The sequence below is a fragment of the Grammomys surdaster genome, unplaced genomic scaffold (assembly GCF_004785775.1).
Source record: "Grammomys surdaster isolate TR1022 unplaced genomic scaffold, NIH_TR_1.0 170, whole genome shotgun sequence".
NCBI lineage: Eukaryota > Metazoa > Chordata > Mammalia > Rodentia > Muridae > Grammomys > Grammomys surdaster.
The window spans coordinates 16,371,888-16,393,024 of NW_021604618.1; the positions used below are offsets into that span (position 1 = coordinate 16,371,888).

General features: G+C 42.6%; 1 protein-coding gene across 2 annotated transcripts in view; it reads right to left on the reverse strand.

Annotated features, from left to right (window-relative positions):
• The window catches only part of Scg5 (secretogranin V), a 47,256-nt gene extending 27,624 nt beyond the window's left edge, over positions 1 to 19,632 (reverse strand). Inside the window, exons 1-2 of one of the 2 annotated variants that reach the window (XM_028766920.1) lie at positions 19,536 to 19,632; positions 17,220 to 17,452 (exon numbers count right to left, since the gene is read on the reverse strand). In XM_028766920.1, the coding sequence (XP_028622753.1) occupies positions 17,220 to 17,445 (226 nt within the window). In that variant the 5' untranslated portion in view covers positions 17,446 to 17,452; positions 19,536 to 19,632. Of the gene's footprint in view, positions 1 to 17,219; positions 17,453 to 18,846; positions 18,937 to 19,535 lie in introns of those variants that run through there. The other variant, XM_028766919.1, reaches the window with a different exon arrangement.
• Between the last annotated feature and the right edge of the window lie 1,505 nt (positions 19,633 to 21,137).

Sequence of the window (21,137 nt, forward strand, 5' to 3'; positions counted from 1 at the left end):
CTTCAGACCCAGGTATGAATGAGGAAATAGCTAAAGGCACACTGAGTAGATACAGAGGTAAATATCCGTGCCTGGGCAATGGGCAAACTGAAGCATGACAGCATCTATGTGAGAGACAAGTACCCAGAAGCTTCTACTCTGTCTCTGTGAGCATCTTTTATAATCTGCCTACTGGAAAATACCTAACAGCAAGCAGAGTTGCTTTTCTACAGGCTGGCACACAGGGTGTTTGCATCATATGGGGTGTGGCTGAAGTTTTAGATTTATTTATTATTCCTGTGAGTATTGACACGTGAGTATATGTATGTGTAACATCTCTGTGGAGTGTGTTTCTTTCTTCCAAATTCATGTGGGTCCTGAGGATCAAACTCAGGTCTCCTGGCTTGCACAGCAATATGCTTTTACCTGCTGATCCACTTCATGGGCCCCTGTAGTTAATGGTTTTTAAAGGAATAGTCTTGCCTCAGTCCCCAAGACAAACTAATTATTATAAGATTCAAAATCTCTATTGGAAGTGGGTTTTACTGCTTTTCTATTGAGAAGTTTTAATAGCTTATACAGGATTTTGAAGAAGAAATGTTTTTAATTAAAACCATGTTTTAAATACCTTTCTGCTGTTCCATATTTTTGTTTATTTTTTCCCTCAGGATGGATTTGTTAAAAGTTTTAGAATTACCCAGGAGGCACTCCTGAAGGTGTCTACAACCAGTGTTTCAAAACAGGGAGTGATACCCAAGTGATGGGACTGGTCATGGCATCAGAAATGGACATGCACACCTCAGACCGCAGGCTCTGGAGCCCTCTGGGTTGCACTTCATGGAGGTGTTGTGAATCCACTGTCATTTCCAAGCTCCTCTGTGCTCATTTCTGAAGAACACTAAACCTGGTATACAAGCTGGTGCATGCACAATGGCCAGACACACAGTCCTTGTCAGCTTTCCCTGCCATCCAAGGGTGTTCTGAGGAAAGGAAACCGCAGCGCTGCAGTGTTTACCTAACAGAACTCTAATCCACAATTCTGACCAGTGTCCTCCTCACAGAAACTCAGCTGACCCAGATCCAACAATGAAAATGAATGCAGCAAATAAAACGACATTGCTTCAACTAACCAAGTTCTGCTGAGCCTGGAATTATCTTTACTTCTGAGTCGTATCATTTGGGAAGTGGCAGAAAAACAGGGTAAAAACAAAGGGAAAAAGGTCTAATGCTGATGTCATTTAAATAGACAGAATGAATGAATGTGTTGTTTTCCAGAATGCATTTTGGGTGTGTTGGTATAGATTACTGGGGTGTGTATTTGTCCTATTATTTTAGGGACATCAGGCACACTTTAGGGAAAGGGCACCCTGGTCATCCATTTTCCTGTTCACTTCAGGACAGTGATGTGGATTTAAGGGACTTGGCCTGTGACATAGAACGTCAAAAATCTTGAGAATATCCTCATCCCTCAATGCTAAATGGCTTTATTCATGATGATCTAAGCCCCCCCCCCCCCTTTGGACAATGCATTCAGAAGAAGAATGGCTATAAAAGATTCTCTGAGAACAAATTGACAATGCGGGTTGCTGGGAGTGAAACTGGCCTCAGTCTCTACCCAGGCTTCAGTACCGCACATCCTGAATGAGGCAGCACTTGCCCAACCTCACTGCTCTCTTTGGTATTCCTCATATGGTCCGGGTGTTCAGTACATGTCTATTTCTAGGATTGTTTTTATTCCATGAGAGTAGAGGGTTATGAAATGCTTCTCAGTACAGCAGGTGTCATTTCTATAAACAGAAGGTCTATCCTGACAGGGCAGTTGAAAGTGACCTCTCATTGCGTGTACTGCTTCAAAGGCCTTACAGCTATCACTATTATTTTCCAATTGTATGTCTATGTGTGTTTGACTTCATGCATGTCTATGCATTGTGTGCATGTCTGATGCCCGTGGAGGCCAGAAGAGGGCACTGGGAATCCAACCTTGGTCCTTAAGAATAGCAGTCAGTGTTCTTAACCACTGAGCCGTCTATTCCAGCCCTTTTGAAATACAAGTTTGTATTGTTTTTCTTAACGTGGGTTTCCAAGTTGCACAAGATTTAGGCCTTGCTGAACTTGACTCTGCTCTCCGATGCGCCTACAGCCATCTATGATTTCTTCAGATGCGATTATTTCAACTCATACCCATTCGGCACAAATATTTACAGATCCACTAGATCTGTAGCCATGGAGAAACGAGTCTAAGTCTACTCAATTCTGAAAAGTCAAGGGGATTGGATCTGATTCTTTTGATCCCAAGGGAGTTGGGAAAGGGTGGGCAAAGGAAGAAAAGAGGAAGAAAAGCCAGGATTCCCAGATCCACAGTTGACCTTCCATCAATAGCTGTCATAGGCCTTCAGCAAAGAACGTCACCTCTTCAGACTCAATTTACTATGACGTGTGGTGGGTGGATAGCAAGTTCCCAAACGTCCCACCCTGTCCCTTGATTCTGTCTCATGCACCAGTTTGCTTTAGTGTGTCACTTCTCACTGGATATTCATAACAGCCTCAGGCACCAGTCAGTGGAATTTTCTGGTGAGCTTCAGGCATCAGATTAAGTATTCTTCCTGCTATGCTATGCTGAGATTCTTGCCAGCTGAACAGTAAGTAAGGCTGATGTCATTAGTTTTGATGGCCTTCAGATATGTCCTATTGTCAGGCTAAGTCAAGGATGACCATTTGATAGGAAGCAGCATTGCAGCCTGCTCAGGGACAGGGGGACTAAAGCTGGAGCTGGCACAGCGGCTTGCAAGGAGAAGGTCTGCTTCTCTCTTGCCCCCATTTAAAATCGGGCTTTTTTTTCCTCTCTCTCTCCAGATTGAACTCTACACTGCTGCCAGCTCGATTGTCAGTGGGGTCATGAGAGTTACTAGTAAACAAGCTTTACCAGCTGTAGGTGACCAGTGCACCAAACCCAAGCTCCTGCGAGGCCTGGGGATCAGATATCTTCTATCCTAGTGTCCCTGGCTAATCGGTGAGGAACCATCATAAAGAAAGATCACTGTTTCAGGCAGACGTGAAAGTGCTCATGTCTCCTATCAGCAAGTCAGGTCGAGCAGTACTCGTAAGCCTAAAGCAACAGTATCATCATCACAAAGAACACCTATATCATAAAGAACACCTATATCACAAAGAACGCCTATATCACAAAGAACGCCTATATCACAAAGAACATCTATAGGAGGATCCATGAATATAAAACCGATGTGACAAGCAAGCCCATGGACAGAATTGAGATTAGCCAGTCCTCTTGGGGTATCTGGGAAAGGGGAGAGTGAGGTAGGAAAGAGGACAGGGGTGACAAAGGAGATAAGGTTTCTTTTCGAGATGACAAAAATATTCTAAAATGAATTTTTGTGACACAAACACATTGAAAACCACAAAACTGTATAGTTTATTAGACGACTGTGTACTGTGTAAACTGCAGCTGTCACATATTTTAAACAAAAACAGAAATAGCCCTGACCTTCTGACCCAGAGCACAAACAAATGCATCAGTGAGTGCATGATCACTCTCAGGTTAATTACAAACCCGACCAGTGGTGTTCCAGCAAAGAGCTCTCAAGGTTCTTCACACTGAGCCAGTCTCAGGACCACGGTTCAATTAATAGCCTCTACTCGCCAGAGCAATGAGTCTATTCCGAGCCAACGGCACCACCTGGTGGCCATCACACAATTAATTCCCCATCTTCTCTCGAATTTTCACCCCAGTATCACTCTACTTGTACTAAAAATCTTAGAAAAATTTTTGCTACAAATCTGAATGTGAAAACCCAAGACACACAAGGCAGGTAATATGAAAGGGTCAGGTACAATTATAGCTGGTGAAGAAGGAATGTATTCTGTTAACAAGCACATGGAAGGAAAGATGTTCAGGTCTGTAGATCACAAAATAAATAACTAATTAAAACAGTAAGATACCAGTTTTACCTTTCAAGGGGTTTTTTAAAGGGCAGTGCTCATAGAAAACAAATGGAAAAACCTACTCGTGAAGAGAGGAGTGAAGGAGAGGAGAGGGATACAGGGAAGGAGGGAGGAGATGGAGGGAGAGAGAAACACTACAGCTACTGGTTAAACAGTTGAGAACAACTTGACAGTAGTCAGGAAATAGAACCTAAAAATATATAAAGAATTTTGTCAAATTATTCTTTTCACAGAAATGCATACCCTAGGAAATTTATCAAGAGTCTACATGAAGGGTCATGGGAATATATAGTCAGTAAGGAAATATTTATGAAAATAATAAATTGGAAAAACTCTAAGTGTCCATCACTTGGAGAATGTTTGCACTGTGCATATTCATATAATAGGATGTAATGCACTTACTAAAAATAATAATATTAACTTGTTAGGATATAGAAAAATATTTTGCTGGAATATTACCTATGAATTACAAATAAAAACTATGAAAGTGGGAGAGATGGCTCAGTGGTCAAGAGCATTTATTGTTCTTACAGAGGACCTGAGTTCAATTCCCAGCACCCAAAATAGGAAGCTTACAACCTCCTGTGCCAAGTGCTGCAAGGGATCTGACCCTGTCTTCTGACCTCTGCACTCACACACACATAGCCCCCGGCAACCTTCCCACAGATAATTTTAAAGCCTTTATTTGAAGTGTTATTTTCAAGGCTAATCACCAAGAGGAAATCACCAAAGTAAAATGGCCCTACACACACACACACACACACCCCACACACACACGTGAACACATATGCGTGCACACATACACACACACACTAAACACAAATAAATAATCCAAACAGATGCCAAAAGTGGAAACTTCTAAGTGTAAACAATCTTTAATATTTTGTACTAATGATTCATAATGCTTTTATTATTTTTATGATAAGAAATGTTTAAACATAATTAGAGTCCTTAAAGTTACTCCCCAAATTTTGTTTTGAATATGCAGGGTAAGAAAGAGACAGATAGGGAAAAAAAGAGAGGAAAAGGAAGGAGGGATGTGCATACATACATATATACATATACACACACATACATACAAACATACACAAATATATAATGTATAGCTGTACACATACATTATTTACATATGCATACACATAGACACACACACACACATATACATTGCAGAGAGGTAAATTTTAACCTGCAAGGAACATTTAAAATCATCTGAAGATGTTTTTAGCTATCCCCCTGGGAAAACCTACTCCCCTCTAATGGGCAGAGGCTAGGGGTGCAGGCCATCAACAGGAAATGCTGCAGCCTAGATATCAACAGTGGTGAGGGTGCAAATTCTGCTCTAGATTCAAAGATAAGTGACCCAAATCTAGATTCTATGTCCTTGATCTGTCTTTGCACATGACTCAACCACTTCCATTGTAAAACAGAACCATCCGCATAGGATTTATGAGGACAAAAATTGTAATATTGGGCCACAGTAGATACAAAATGGAGATTATTTTCCTTCTACTAAAACATTTCTCTTTGAATGAATATTTTACGTATCTCTTTTTATCCTTTACATGGAGACTCTATTTCAAGTATTTAAAAAACATAAACATTTACTTTTATGTGTATAAAGGTTTTGTCCACATATATGTATACACACCATGTGTGCACACCCAGTACCTGAGGAGGCCAGAAGAAGGCATCAGGTCTCTGGACAGGAAATATACACGGTGCTGGGCCACCATATGGGTGCTGTGAACTGAACCTTGGTCCTCTGAAAGAGCAGCAAGTGCTCTTAACCACTGAGCCATCTCTCTAGCTCCCCTCAAGCATGATTTTGTGGTTAAATAAGTGCTATCATTTTTCCTCCAGATTTTAGAGCTTTAACACTGGGGAGAAAGGATGAAAAAGAATTCACCATTCTACCCTCTTGTTAAGCAAGAACTCACAGAGGCATATGTTCTGAATTCAGGGGGCAATGCAAGCAAAAGACTGGTCTCCTGCCCTACAAGGTATGACCCATGGCTAGAAGGCTGCAGAGTATCTGAGAGGCATGAGGGCACCAGAGGACATGGAATATTACCATCAGCATGCATGTCCCAATATCCACAAAAGCTGTACATACATCTTCTGGGATTCATTTAGCCATTTGGCTTGTTTGTATTTTCACCTTTGCAGAATGAGCTCTACAGATCTACTTCTAGACATGCAACATATTCTACTGAAAGCAGAGCTCAAAATCCAAGTGCTCTCCCATTCTTACTGATTCTCTATCAGTACAGCACTGCTGCTGCTGCTGCTGCTGCTGCTGCTGCTGCTGCTGCTGCTACCCAGAGCAGGACATAGTCTGCCAGTTGCCTCTTAACCCCTCACACTTTTAGTGTTCCCCCTGAGGATTAGGGAGGTGATCTGACCAACTTCAACAGCACAGCTATCCTGAGGCAGGGGCATGAGAAGGCAAGTAGGCTTCAGGAGGAATGTGAGTAGGTACTGACAGTTTACTGTAGCCAGAGGTCCAGATCTGGCCAGCTGGGAGTGAGCTGACCACTCCCTGCCTGCAGGCACATCTTGCTGGTCCATAGCCCAGACCCCAAGGCACCAAAACTTTGCCTGTAAAAAAAGCCAGAGGCACTTACCAGGCTCCAGTGTGCTGTATACAGACCTAGTTAAATGAGAGCCCATGGCAACAGTCCTATTCACTGTTCACACATTAAAAGAAAAGGCCTTACAGTATTAGTGCAATGTATCATTTTCTGTCAGAATAACTGCTCTTTGTCCCCTTTCTTTGTGAACATGTTTAGACAATAGCACCTGTATCATTGCCATGTTTTTACACACTTCAGTGACCAAGAACTATTCAGGGTCTGGACAGACTCAACAAATGGCTCCTCCCAGCATCTGCTGAAGGCCTGGAAACATGGGAAGAAGGGAAGAGACAAGCTGGTTGGATTCAGGAGACAGCCATGCTCCATGGTTTAGAGCAAAGGAATTCTTCCCAGCATGCCCATCCGCCCCCACTGCTTAGGGGGAAAACGTTAGTCATTCACGTTTATCCAAACTGCTCAGGGAGGTCTGCTGAGCTGTCCCACTAGGAGGATGGCATTAGGAAAGTCCTCTGTAAGGCAGGGCAGCCTCAGGCAATGAAAAATTAGGACAGTTTCCTGGGGAAGATGAATACCAGTTTCTGAGTCCCCTCCTGGGAGAGCCCCTGAGTACAGTCATCTCAGCCCCTAGGTGTCACTCTGCCTTGGTTAGGTCTCTTTTTGAGGGTTGAGCGCCCCTCCCCTGTCTGTGTACTGAGGGTATTCTAAAATGCCATAATGGGTCTATGCTCACCCCTCTGGGAGTTTATAATCGAATGTGTCCAAGTGAACAGCCGCCTGGAAAAGGGAGAGGTTCACTTTATGGAGTATTTGACTTGTGCTGAGTAACACTCATAAATACCAAGCTGAAGAGACACCAGCCTCTACCTTCTGGTATTCCAATAGTGCTTGTGAGCTTTGCTCATGGATCTGACCAGCGCAAACAGAAATATAGGAACTGTTCTCCCAGCCAACACCACAGACCACTACTGCCATTGTCACTGAGGTGATGACCAGATGCATAGAAACTTTAAGGGACAAGTACGAGGTAGGCTCTGGGAGAGGCCAGGTTTCCCTGTGTGAGCTTAGAGGCTGGGCAGTATACACCACCTGCCTCATTTACAATTGTTCTGACATAGATAAATCTGTTGACAGCCTCAAATGGCTTTTCCTGTCACCCCCACTCCACCCTGTATTTGACACAATGGCTAAAGAGAAGTTTTTTTTTTCTTTCCTTCTGCTACTCAAACCTGTCTCCAGGATATACATCCTCACAGAAGCTCTGCTCAGGTATGATGATGATGACGATTCCAGGGGCAGCTTCCCTGGTTTGATTCCTTGACAGAACCGTTTCTGTAATAATCTATATATAGGACTCTCAGCTTCTACCCCAGTACACTACAGACATGCACTGAGCTTTTTGTGTCCCTTCTCTACCTCATCTTGAGGTTCCTTAAACTAGGGCTGCAGGTTGGGGTAGGAAACATTGGATGGGCCTATTCCTGCTCTTAGCTGTTCTTCATTTAGCCAGCCCATTTCACTGGAGTGAGGTGCTGAACAAAAACATAGTCCATAGTTCCAGATCTTTCTTGTGCGTTATCTTTCTTATTATTCCTATGAATGAAGATCAATACGAACCTCAGCTGGCATAGGAAGAGCACAATGATCAAAACCTGCCATGAGACTCATATTCTAGAAAACTGCTATCTTCCTCTGGTCGGAGTTGATCTTTCATAAAGAGGTTAAGATAATGCTCAATTTGTAGCTGGTTTACAAAATTGGAAAAGAGCAGTACATACTGGTTTTGAAACCTATGAAGGGTAGAGTTCCTGTAACAATTTAAGAGTGCAATTACTTGTTGAATGAATAAAAGTGGAAATGCATTAGTGGGCACTCTGATGGGATGCTGGTTGGAGTGAATGGCCAGAGAGGTCAGCAAGTAGTCAGTCTGCTTACAGTCCACTGCAGGCCGGATTTCTAATGCATCCTCATCTTTGTCTTTCAGAAGCACCTCTGATGTTCATCTGGGACATGTTCCACTCTTGGCTTGGTGTTTGCTGAAATGGTCATAAAGTCACAAGAGCAAGACATGATGAAGGGCAAGTCTGAGTGGGGAAAGTTGCTGCTCACTCATCTTCATGAAACTGTTCCTCCCTACAGTCCCATGATTCTAACGTCTATGTCACCACCTACAGGGTACATACAAGACCAGGGAAACTGATTCCTCTGAAGATTAACTGAGAGTGCTTTATCTCAGGCCCGAGCTCAGCAGGACACAGGTAACTGGAAGATAGCATCACCTTTCAAACCTTGAGCTATTTGTAACTGGAAATGAATATCAGAGGGCAGAAGAAGGAGAAAGCATGGGGGTGCTTTGCGAGACGGGGATGGAGCAGAGCGGTAGAGCATTTGCCTAGCAAGGGCAAGGACCCGGGCTGGATCCCAGGCATCACTAAACAAGCAAGCAAACAAATACATTTTGTGTCTCTAGAACACTTCTTTTACCTTTTTCAAAGTGCCTTGATGTCCCTTAATTTGGCTGTCACAGTACTGTGAGACGGACCGGACAGCTCATCTCCATTTTCTGTCTGGTAGATGTCACTGTCTTGTAATTTATCTGAGAATGAACTAGAGTAGCCTATCTCAATGTACATGCTAATAGCTCTATAATCCATCCTCCTCTCACCCCGAAAACCCAAATCCCACAGGCCTCTCCCTCTGCTAAAACTCACATGGCACACGGTGCACAGTGGCCAATGTGCATACTCAGATTTAATTGCCATGCCTAACTGTGGTCTGCTAAAGCCAGCCTGCTTCACTAACTCTTTATAGATTGCGGTGACCAAGATGTTTGCACCAATTTGTTCCAAGAGGGAAACTTGTCAGAACATTCGCTTCCTGTAGCCTCAGGTCCCTGAAATACCAGCCACCCAAATCACCTGTGGTTTACCATAATGTCTACCATCAGAATCGTTTCTCAACTAAATAGCCCAGGATTGTACACATCCACAGGGATAGATGTACTTAAATACAACGTAGCTGGCTTGCCAACAAACTTAAAAAAAGCTCAAGCCACTGTGGGAAAGCGTAAACAGTCTCAATCGTTAGGATGATTATATCCAATAAGACAGGTTACAGGAAAGCAATTCTGCAAACCATAAATGTTACATAAAATCTGGTTACTGCTCTTCCATTTCCTTCATGTACGTAATCCACTTTGTCAATTATCTGTGGAAAATCCTTCATCGCAACTTCCCAGGTGACTCATGGTGCTTCTTGTTGCCTGGGTCTTTTTCCAGATGGTATGAATCAGGTGACATGAGACAGAGTTCTAGTTTAAACACCACGAGCTTTGCACAAATATAGACTTTGCAAAGATATGCCTGACAGGAAAAACCCCAGGAGCCAAGGTTCACCAAGAACCAAGAAGCCTCCTGGGGTTAAGCCCACACTACAGGAAAGGGGAAGGAGTCTTAACTGCCAGCCTTCAAGTAGTACCTTACAAGTATATGGGAAGGGAGGAATGTGTAGTCTTTTATGCTTAGATTTTTTTTCCCTGCCAAACTCTCATGTGAACCATATGGAACATGGAATGGGAGAAAAGGGTTAGAAAAAAATGAGATATGTTTTTTAAACATCATCATTATTTAGAGGAAACAAAGTATACTGTAGCTACTTGTTCCATTCTGGCTATTGTCACAGAAATGGACTGGGTGCATGGTTTAAATGCTGGTTTTCTATGAAGACTACACATATTTGGGACTTGTTATTCAGAAGAGTATGCTAGAGTATAGAAGCAAGAAGCAAGGCTCAATGAAACAGCAGGGTCTAGTTCAGGTCCTGAACTCACAGATGGGCACTAGCTATACTAAGCACTCAGTGTTTATGTCCCCTTAAAAATTATATGTTGAAGTCTGAACCCCAATGTGGTGATGGTGCAAGTGTCCTCCATGAGTTCTCTCTCCCCTCTGCCATCTTAGGAGTCAGATACCCATGAAACTTGAAGTAGGCTCTCATCAAACACCTCAGCCAGTGCCTGATCTAGTGTCTGTTCATTTATGGGTTGTGAACAGGAGCAGTAGACTAAGCCTCCTGGGCCGACGAAGACAAATTGGTCTCCAAATAACTAACTTCTCTAAGTTAGCAGCTGTTGTGCATTAAATTTCACCTTGCTACTTTTGCTGCTTTTCTGTGTCCCTTTTTGACATCTGTGCTGGCTGGTTTTGTGTCAACTTGACCAGAGGCTGGAGTTACCTGAAAGGAGGAAGACTCAATTGAGAAAAGGCTCCATAAGATTGGACTGTAGGACATTTCTAAATTAACACTACCAGCCCATTGCAGGTAGTGTTATCCTTGTAGTTTTATAAGAAAGCAGGCTGAGCAAGCCATGAGGAGCAAACCAGTAAGACCACCCTTCCATGGCCTCTGCACTAGCTCCTGCTTCCAGGTTCCTGCCCTGTTTGAGTTCCTGACTTCTTTCAGGGATGGACTACACTGTGGATGTGTAAGCTGAATAAACCCTTTCCTCCCCAGGTTTCTTTTGGTCAGGTTTCATTACAACAGTAATAATCCTAACTAAAACAACATCATAAGAAAATCTTGTTTATTTGGGGTATGAACCAATACTTTATATTGTTCAAGAATCAGGGATAGTGACAGTTCCTGCTAATTCTTTAAAGTGTCATAACATTGTTTACAGCTACTTGGAATTTGTGACTTTGTGTTTGAGACAAGGCTGTATTATGAACCTAGACTGACCAGGAACTCACTATCTAGACTACCCTCAAATTTATGATCCTCCTGCCTCCATCCAACTTTCTAGTGCTTGGATCGCAGGTGTGTGCTAGCACATCTGGCTTGGGCCTATGTTCCTTAGCAAACTGTCTTATTGAGGTGGTTCATATTTCTTTATATTTTGTGCACCAAGTTAGCTTTACTTTTATCACACTGTTGTGAGGACATAAAATGTCTTTAAGATTAGTTTCCCCAGTCTTCCCTTACCTGTTCTTCATGTTCAACTCTTTTCCTACACTGATCCCTGACAACTAGCACTTAAATGACTTTGACACTCTCACATCAGAAAATAATGACCCTAATAAAAATCTCCCCCAGTTCTATACCACAACCCATCCTCAATCCTTCCACCATTCTGACTTGTCCTGACCATTCTGAGAATAAGGTTTTACCATCTATCTTCCTCTCTTTCCCTCCATTATTCTCTCAATCTACTGCAGTGTGGGTTTGCTCCCCATCCCCAATTTTTCACAGAACTGACTGACTCTGTCCAAAGCTCTATAAATTCCTGTATGGCCCTATCTTATAGTCTCCCAAAGACAGAACAGGGGGTCCTCTTTTTCTGGTCTTCCTTATGCTTCATCTTTCTGATTAGTCTCTGTTGGCTTCTTTCCCCCAACCCCTTCATGTTTTTCAGACTCAGGGCTGCAAGACAGGTAGGCAAATGCCCTACTGTGGTGCTACTTCTCCAGGCCCAGTTTCCTCTGCAGGTTTTGTCTGTCTGGCCTTTCTGTATCTAGTTCTTTAGGACTTTGTCTAAGGTGCTCTGTCCCCATAAGTTATGTTTACCTGGACACTTCATCCACTCTAAAGTCTCAGGCATTCCTGACTTTGAGAGGACTCCAAAAAGCCCTCCTTCTCTCCACACTGAAACTAATAGAAGAGAAGGTGGGGAAGGACCTTGAATACTTGGGCACAGGAGAAAAGTTTCTGAACAGAACACTAATGGCTTATGCTCTAAGATCAAGAATTGTCGAATGGGACTTCATAAAATTGCAAAGTTTCTGTAAGGCAAAGGACACTGTCAATAGGGCAAAACAGCAACCGACATATTGGGAAAAGGTCTTTACCAGTCCCACATCTGACAAAGGGTTAATATCCAATATATACAAAGAACTCAAGAAATGAGACTCCAGACAACCAAATAACCCTATTAAAAAATGGGGTTCAGAGCTAAACAAAGAATTCTCAACTGAGGAAACTCGAATGGCCGAAAAGCACCTAAAGAAATGTTCAACATGTTTAGTCATCTGGGAAATGCAAATCAAAACAACCCTGAGATTCCACCTCACACCAATCAAAATGGGTAAGATCAAAAACTCAGGTGATAGTAGATGCTGGCAAGGATATGGAGAAAGAGGAATACTCCTCCATTGTTGGTAGGATTGCAAGATGGTGCAATCACTCTGGAAATCAGTCTGGCGGTTCCTCAGAAAATTGGACATAGCATTACCTGAGGGCCCAGCTATACCACTCCTGGGCATATACTCAGAAGATGCTCCAACATATAACAAGGACACATGCTCCACTATGTTCATAGCAGCCTTATTTATAATAGCCAGAAGCTGGAAAGAACCCAGATGTTGTTGAACAGAGAAGTGGATACAAAAAATGTGATACATTTACACAATAGAATATTACTCAGCTATTAAAAACAATGAATTCGAGAAATTCCTAGGTAAATGGATGGAACTTGAAAATATCATCCTGAGTGAGGTAACCCAATCACAAAAGAACACACATAGTATTCACCCATTGATAAGTGGATATTATCCCAGAAGCTCGCAATACCCAAGATTCAACTCACAGACCACATGAAGCACATGAAGAAGGCAGACCAAGTGTGGGTCTTTGGTCCTTCTTAGAAGGAGTAACAAAATACTCAAGGGAGCAAATATGGAGACAAAGTGTGGGACAGAAACTGATGGAGGGGTTGTCTGGAGACCATTCCACCTGGTTATCCATCCCATGTGCAGTCACCAAAGGTAGATGCTGATGTGGTTGTCAGGAAGTGCATGCTGACAGGAACCTGATATAGCTGTCTCCTTAGAGGTCTGCCAGAGTCTGACATATTCAGAGGCAGATGCTCACAGCTAACCATTGAACTGATCAAGGGGTTCCCAATGGAGGAATTAGAGAGAAGACTGAAGGAGTTGAAAGGGTTTGTGGCCCCATGAGGAGAGCAACAATACCAACCAACCAGAGCTCCCAGGGTCTAAACCACCAGCCTGGGAGCACATAGGGAGGGACCCATGGCCCCAGCTGTATATGTAGGGGAGGATGGCCTTGTTGGGCATAGGTGGGAGAGGAGATCCTTGGCCCCATGAAGGCTGGATACAGAGTGTGAGGCAATTTGAGGGTGGGGAGGTGGTTGGGGGCACATCCTTATAGAAGCAGGAGGACGGGGGATGGGATAGGGGGTTCCTGGGTGGGGGGAAAATGGGGTAAGGGGATCTTAATCTGTAATGTAAATAAAATATCCAAAAAAAAACCCTACTTGCCTTCTCAATAATGCCACCTTACGAAGGACTTTTTCCACATTTGAAATAATTTTTAAAAGTTTCAGTTCTCCTTATCTTGAAAAGAATTAAATTGAGGTTCCAAATGTGTTATAAAAATATTTTGATATGTTTTAATAATATAAGTATAATTTACAACCATCCAATTTATAACATCTGTTTTAGTAGTTTGAGACTTAATGTTATCACAGTACTAAGTATTCAATGGCTTAAAGTGTGGAAGGAAGAAACAACTGACACTTTAGGAGAACAGTTTGCTGCTGTTTTATTTTTTTATTTTTAATGGGAGGCTATTAATATTTGAGGATTAGACTATCTGTCCTGGTTTGACCAATCCCAATTAAATAAGAGTGTCAGTCAACAGAGACCGTTTTCACTCTCCAAAGTCCTCACCCTTAGTAAACAGCTCTCCGAGTCTGTCCCTGGGAGAGCTGCTAGCTCACCCTGTTTCTAAGGAATAATAGTAGTGTTTAGCCATGTCACAGAGATCTGCTCCACCAGCTGGGGGGAGATGGGTAGTGCTGAAATATAAGGTGCAGAGAGGCTGACCGATGTTGGTGATGATTATTAGAAAGATGATCAGAAACCCTGGAGGTAGAGGTGGGAGTGTGAGAAGTTCCAGGTCATCCTTGGCTACATACAGTGTTCAAGGGCAGCATGGGCTATATGAGAACCTGTCTCAAACAACAAATAAAAACTGACAAACAAGCAAAGCCTGCATGCTGCTGCTAATGCACAGAGAGGCAGGATCTTGCGGTCTTTCTATTAACTGTATGTGAGGGAAGCCTTATTTCACCCATGAGAAAATCACCTTTCAGAGAGGTTGCCAAGATCACAGGTATCGAGGAAGCAGTGTGCACACGGTGCGGTCTCAGTTCCCTAGCCTTGAAACCTCATGAGGTTGCCTTGCTTTTACATAAGGCCACTCCCTGGCAGTCTTGCCTTTGTCCTTTTGTCTTGTTTTTGGCCTAGAATTCCTACATTTGGAAGATGCTACTACTCAGCTCTTTTTAAGGTACCTGAAGAGGAGTACCCAAGTTAAAGAGGAACAAAGAAATTAAATAACATGCTAAAAGATGACAGCACCAGTAAGTGATGGAGTTGGCATTTAAAACCAGGGAACATAACTCATAACAGCCACATTCAATATGTGTTGAAATTTACACAGGAACACATGTACTGTGTATGTTCTCTATAAAAATTGGGAGGGGGCACCTTTAACTGATTTCTTCTGCTGTTAAGAGAATGGAAGGAGCTATTCCACATGGTATGCGTGAGTCTCTGAGCATATGGTACAAACAGATGGGTGAGTTGAAACAATGAACTGTTCACATAAATAAGAACCATGACACTCAACTAAAATTCAGGATGGACTAGGGAAAGTGCAGGGTTTGTACTTCCTTTCTTTGTTCCCACTGTCTTTGAACTACTTCCTGTCAGTTTCCACCTCAGCTATAAGAGGCAGAATTCTAACATGGCTCCAAGATTCTTACCTGCTGAGCAGACAAGAGTCTCCACCCCTGCATGTGATGGAAACTAGAGATAACTGGCTATCATCTTAGATGACAAAGATGGCTCAAAAGTCACTCCTATGACTCTATTGCATGGCCCTTATCAGACTAGAGGGGCTTCTAATAGAGGAGTAAAATGTCACAAAAGAGCATTGCTGTTCAGGATATTCTGCATAGGAATATGTGAGGCAGCATGCTGTCTGAGGGGCTCGATTGACAGCCATCAAGCAAAAGGGAACTTCAGCTGATAACTGTATGGAAATGAAGCCTACCAATCACCTTAATGAGCTTTCTATAAAGCTCCGACACCATCCTGGTTGTATAGCTGGTCAACACCAAAATTAACCTTGGGTTGACTCTGAATGGAGAGAGACTGCCAAAGTTAGAACAGAGGTAACTGGGAGACAATGGTGTCCTGTTAAACTGCTAATGCTGTGGTGATTCATGGTAGAGCTATAGTCAATGGAAGCACAAGTCAATACCCATCCCTTAGGGGAGTCTTGACTTTGCTGTGGCAGCTCATTACCTCAAGATTAATGACGGGATGTCAGTAACTCCGATGTATTGCAATCCTTCCTCTTTCCTTCCTCCACACTCTCACCATGGTCCCCGGGGGATTTCTTATGCAAACTTTCAAGACCCAGATCAAATGGAACTTCTCATAAGAAGCATTTCCTTATGGGCCCGTATTACTGACCTATCTCCTACTCTTTGGTCCATGGAAGCAGCATACATCAGAATACACCACAATGACTTTTCATCGGTTCCCTTCTCCCAGTGAGCCTGAACCATGTAGGACAGAGATGCCCCAGCATCCTTCAAAGTGCATATAGAGGACAATACACGGTTGTATACTGAGTGAATAAAACGGGGCTCTGAATAAACATAGGCTATTGATACCAGGGAGAACCTTCTCCATGACAACAGCAGAGTAGTTAACTAGGCACTTTATTTGTGGAGCAAACAGATATTTACCATCTCAAAAATAAATAAATAAATAAATAAATAAATAAATAAATAGGCTGGTGTCATTTAGAGTTTAGAGTCTCCCTAAAAGAATGGCAAGGAGTTCTATCTGACTTGCCTTGATATAAGCCATTTGCTATGGTTGCATGCATGAAGATTTGGACTAGTCTACTCCTGAAATCAAATGTCAACCAAAATACACAGCAGTATCAATGGCTCAAAGTGACATCAACAGGGCAGAAATGGGGATCATCTATCAACACTGTTCACAGCGCTCATAGACCCCTGGAGCAGACAGCACTGTGAGGGAATCATAGTAGGGAAAATTATATGTCAGGAATCCATCAGAAACAGCACTTGCTGGACATGGCTTCTGGGAGAATCCAAAGTGAGAATTCATATTTTTCTATAAGACCCACTGTCCACTCCCAAGGGGAAGGCTCTTAGTTTATATGTAAGTTAACAGCAGGCAAATGAAATACAGCTTGTTACTTAATGTTTTAGAAGAACATTATGAGGGATTGGAAAACTGGAAAAATCCATGAGAGGTGGTCTTGTAATTCTCATGAATGTGTTATGTATGTATCACTGTGCAGTACACAAAGGGGAAATGGGGCCAAGGGTGCAGCTTAGCCCAGAGAGTGCTTGCTTAGCATGTAGCCTGAAGCGCCAGCTTCCTTCCTCAGCATCTCATAAAGTTGCCCCATCTTGGAGGCAGGGGGATCAGGAGCTCAAAGTCATCCTTGGCTACATAGGGAATTCAAATTCAAGGTAACTCTGTTCTAAATAAGATTCTACCAGGAAAAAAAGGAAAAAAAATCACCTCCTACACCCACCAAACAAAACAGAAAACCCTGGTAAATGGAGACAGTGGTCTCAGAAATACAATGGAAACATTGTCAGTTTGGAATAGTGCATACCTTCGATGCTCTGTGGCCCAACAAGATTCATGGCCTGGTGAGCTGGGTACTCCACACGTGGTCTGGCAATGCCCAGCTGCTCCATAACACCATGGAGCAGCCTCTGGATGTCTGTTTCTGAGACCCGGTCAGGAGTCCGTGGACTATAAGCGAATGCTGGATTCCACTCAAACATCAACCAAAACAAAAGGCCAGATAGCATGACAGAGACCATCCTTGAGGCCATTTTTAACCTGCAGAAGAAAGGACCAAGTTATATAACTTGGCCAAAATGGGTAACCATGATAACACAAACGTGGTGATATAATCACGAATCACAAGCTGAGACTGAAGGAAAGGAGACTCAAATGAAAAATTCCTAGAGGTTCGTTTTTGTGTCCAACCCATTGTATGAAGGAAATAAGAAAAAAAGGGTCTAGGGTAAGCAAGTCCCTCTGACTAGACACCTGAGGATTCTAAGGATGGGATAAGTTTTCACATCTATGGTCTGTGATCCTTGCAATCTAAGCACTTTGGGATTTGAAAAGGGGAGGGTGATAACTTTTGAGATGTCCCAGTTTAAGGGAAGAAAGGAGTAACAAAAAATTGTGTTAGAGAAGAGAAGCCCAAACAGTAAAAACAAAACAAAATTAAAAAAAAAACAACAATGATAAAGAATCCCAGACAGTTCTAGAGTGGTGGCTCAGGGTGTTTTAAGTTAGCACACAGGCAATATATTAAGATACTGAGCAGAGGTACACCTAGCTCAGATACTGTTTTGCGATGTAGCAAGCAAGCAACACGACAGACAGTTACTTGACTGCACATCACCTAAGTGATTTTGGGCTTCCTTTTCTACAGAACAAGGACAGTGATGACCTATCTTATAGTTATTGTAAAGATAAAGATCAAAATCATATAAGCGGCATGGAACAACACCAGGTACACGGTAGGCCCCCTGAACTTCTAGCCCGTTGATGGTAAGCAATTCTGGGAGTAAAGATTTGCGGAGGCGGCAGAGAGGAGAGGGAAGACAGTGAAATGGGGGTGTGTGGGGGGGAAACCTGAGGTGTCAACCTGCCTTTACATGTTGACGTCCGTGAAAGTCATAGAAAGCTGAGGAAGGAAACAGTATTCAAACAGCTTCCCTGGCAGCTGATTGTTTACGATGGGTGCTTCAGGCAACAGCTAAACAAACCCTTCTGAGCATTCACAGGGATAAGGATTAGAAAGGTAGAGAACAAGCCAAACATTTTTCCCAAAACAAATACTCATTTTATGTCTTTTAGCAGCTAAAGGCCTTTCTTTGCAACTCGTAGACATTAAAATCTTGTTCTTCAAAGAGCCGAGGATGGCTATTTTAACAGCACAATCTACCGTTGTGATGAAAGGGCTGGATGCAGGCACCAGGCACCATCATCTCAATAAACTCGGAATACAGGATGTTTTCTTTACTGCCTAGCCCAAGGATGAACCCAATCACCACTTTCTTTTCCCCACCCCTTATTCATAACCACCCTTGTAACCTCCACATCCACCCTTTGTCTGACCCCAGCCAGGGTTTCTGAAGGACATCTGCCCCTCCTAAGGAACCCAAGTACTCCTGCGTTTCGGCCGAATCACTTGCATCACTACCGAACGAACTCACCGTGTGGCCGCGGACGAGCTTCTTGCAATCTGGGCCAAAACAAGGAGCTGACGTGCTGGATAGCTCCTGCGTCACCTCCCTCCGCATCCTTGCTCCACCCAGGACCCGCCCACAGCAGGTGGAAGAAGCCTTCCCAGAGTTCCTGAAAGGCATTGCAGGCGCCTGCGCCTCTGGCCTGGAGCCTGACTCAGCTCCAACTGAAGCGTTCTGTGTTCTCTTGGCTGTGTCTAGGGTGCCCCCTTTCTCCACTGACCCCTACGAATGTCATTTACCTCTTTTATCAGTCTCAAGCAATTGTCTAAACTAGACCACAACTAGATACCACATTTTTAATTTTGCCATCTTCTCGATTTTAAAATTACCATACAAATCGGTTTCATGCTAGAATCTTCATACACCTATTTTCTAGTACTTCTCCTTTCCTGTCTCCGCACTTAAAGCCCTCACTCCAACTAGTTTCATGACCCACATTGACAGGTAGAAAAATAAAAAGACCCGTCTATTAGAAAAAAAAGAACGTGCATTTGACTCTAATGTGACAATGGTAGGGGGTGACTAAGAAAAATCCAAGTTCTGGTGGCAGTACTCCCTCTACTGCACGGTCCTTAACACCCTAGGGCACCCGGAGGCTCTGAGCATTGCTTAAGTTCACCAAGAGAAATCACACTTGCAGGACATGTAGAACTTACCTAAAATTTATTATATTTTGTGGTACGAATGGTGGGACCAGGATCTTATGAGATTCCTAGCCCTGAAAGTAACAGTCCAAATGCTGCAAAGCCTTCATCATCAAGAAACTTTTGGTAAACAGTAAGTTCCAGGATGTGGTTAAAATTCAGATTTTTTTTTTTCTGTAGCTAGAAGCAGCAAACCCACTAACACTGTGCTGCAATGAATAGAGGCTGAGAGACTTGTCAGAAGATTCTTCGAAAAGCCAGACATCTAAGACCCTTTGTTCCCTGGATGCTTTTGGTTTCAATAAACATGATAAATACTCTGCTGGATCCACGTTCAAAGCTTGATGGTACACAATACTTACTACTAATGAATACTGTCTACTCTCAAGTTGACTTAACATATTCCGTTATATTCAACTTAAGATTATAGGTTGCTAGCTGTGTAGCTGACTTAAACATATCAAAAATGGATGACTCATATTATACCTAAGAGACAGGGTGTGGAGGCCTTTGTACTGCTGACAAAATGCAGATGGAAAGAAAAAATTTTCAATTTGGTTCACAGCTTTTGAGATTTCAGTACATGATGGAGGGAGGCCATGGAGTCAGGGCAGGCAACATGGGACACAAGGGACTAGGGGTCCCCCCAGTGTCCACACTTCCTCCTAAAGGTCCTATAACCGCTCAACAGTCCCACTAGCTAGGAACAAAGCATTCAGCATGAGCCTGAAAGTAACAGTTCACATGGAAGCTTGAATACAAGGGTATCACCAAGGCTGATCTCAAAGGTTCCTACTTACCTCAGCCTCCAGAGTAGTTATGATTACAGGCATGTGCCTGTACACTTGACTAAAATGAGGTATTTTAAAAATAAAACAGGAATCATATATATCCTATACTTGTTGTTTCTCAAAACCCTGCATTAAGTACTTAGTGAGTGTAGAATGTGACCTAGAAAGCCACTAACTTTGTGTATTAAAATCTACTGCTTATTTATGACACCCAAATATTAGTTTCTTACACTTAAAAAGATGAGAATTCTTGAAGTTACTGTACACTTTTAACTTCAGAAAGCACAAATGTATATACTGTCTGATCTTTTAGTCCATGAAATTAGCAACAATCTTCATTTTTGAATAAGACAATATAAAAATAAAACCACATTTTAAAACTTTCTCACCCCCAAATATGAAATGATGTAGAATCTTAAGAGTTAAACAACTCATTCCTCAATCTTAAATTGTAGAATTTTTTTTTCATTTAAAATCGGGATAAGATCTCCATGTCCCCACCTCTATCTCCTGAATGCATCTGCACCATGCCCTGCTCAGGCATTAAAGACCAACTGAAATCATAGGAGGTATTCTTACTATACAGGAAAACTGCTCAAAGTGTTTCAAATTTTGAAGCACTTCAACCAGTAAAACCTATGTAAATATTCCAAAATCTGGAATTTCTTGTCTCTTATCAACTTTAGATAAGAGATCCACAGAATCTGTCCCAGTCATACCGAAAATGCACAGCTAGTCTGTTTTGATCAGATGAATATGAAGTTTTAGGACTAGAGAGTTTTACTAGATAATGAACATAGGAAATAACCTTGAAAAAAACCAC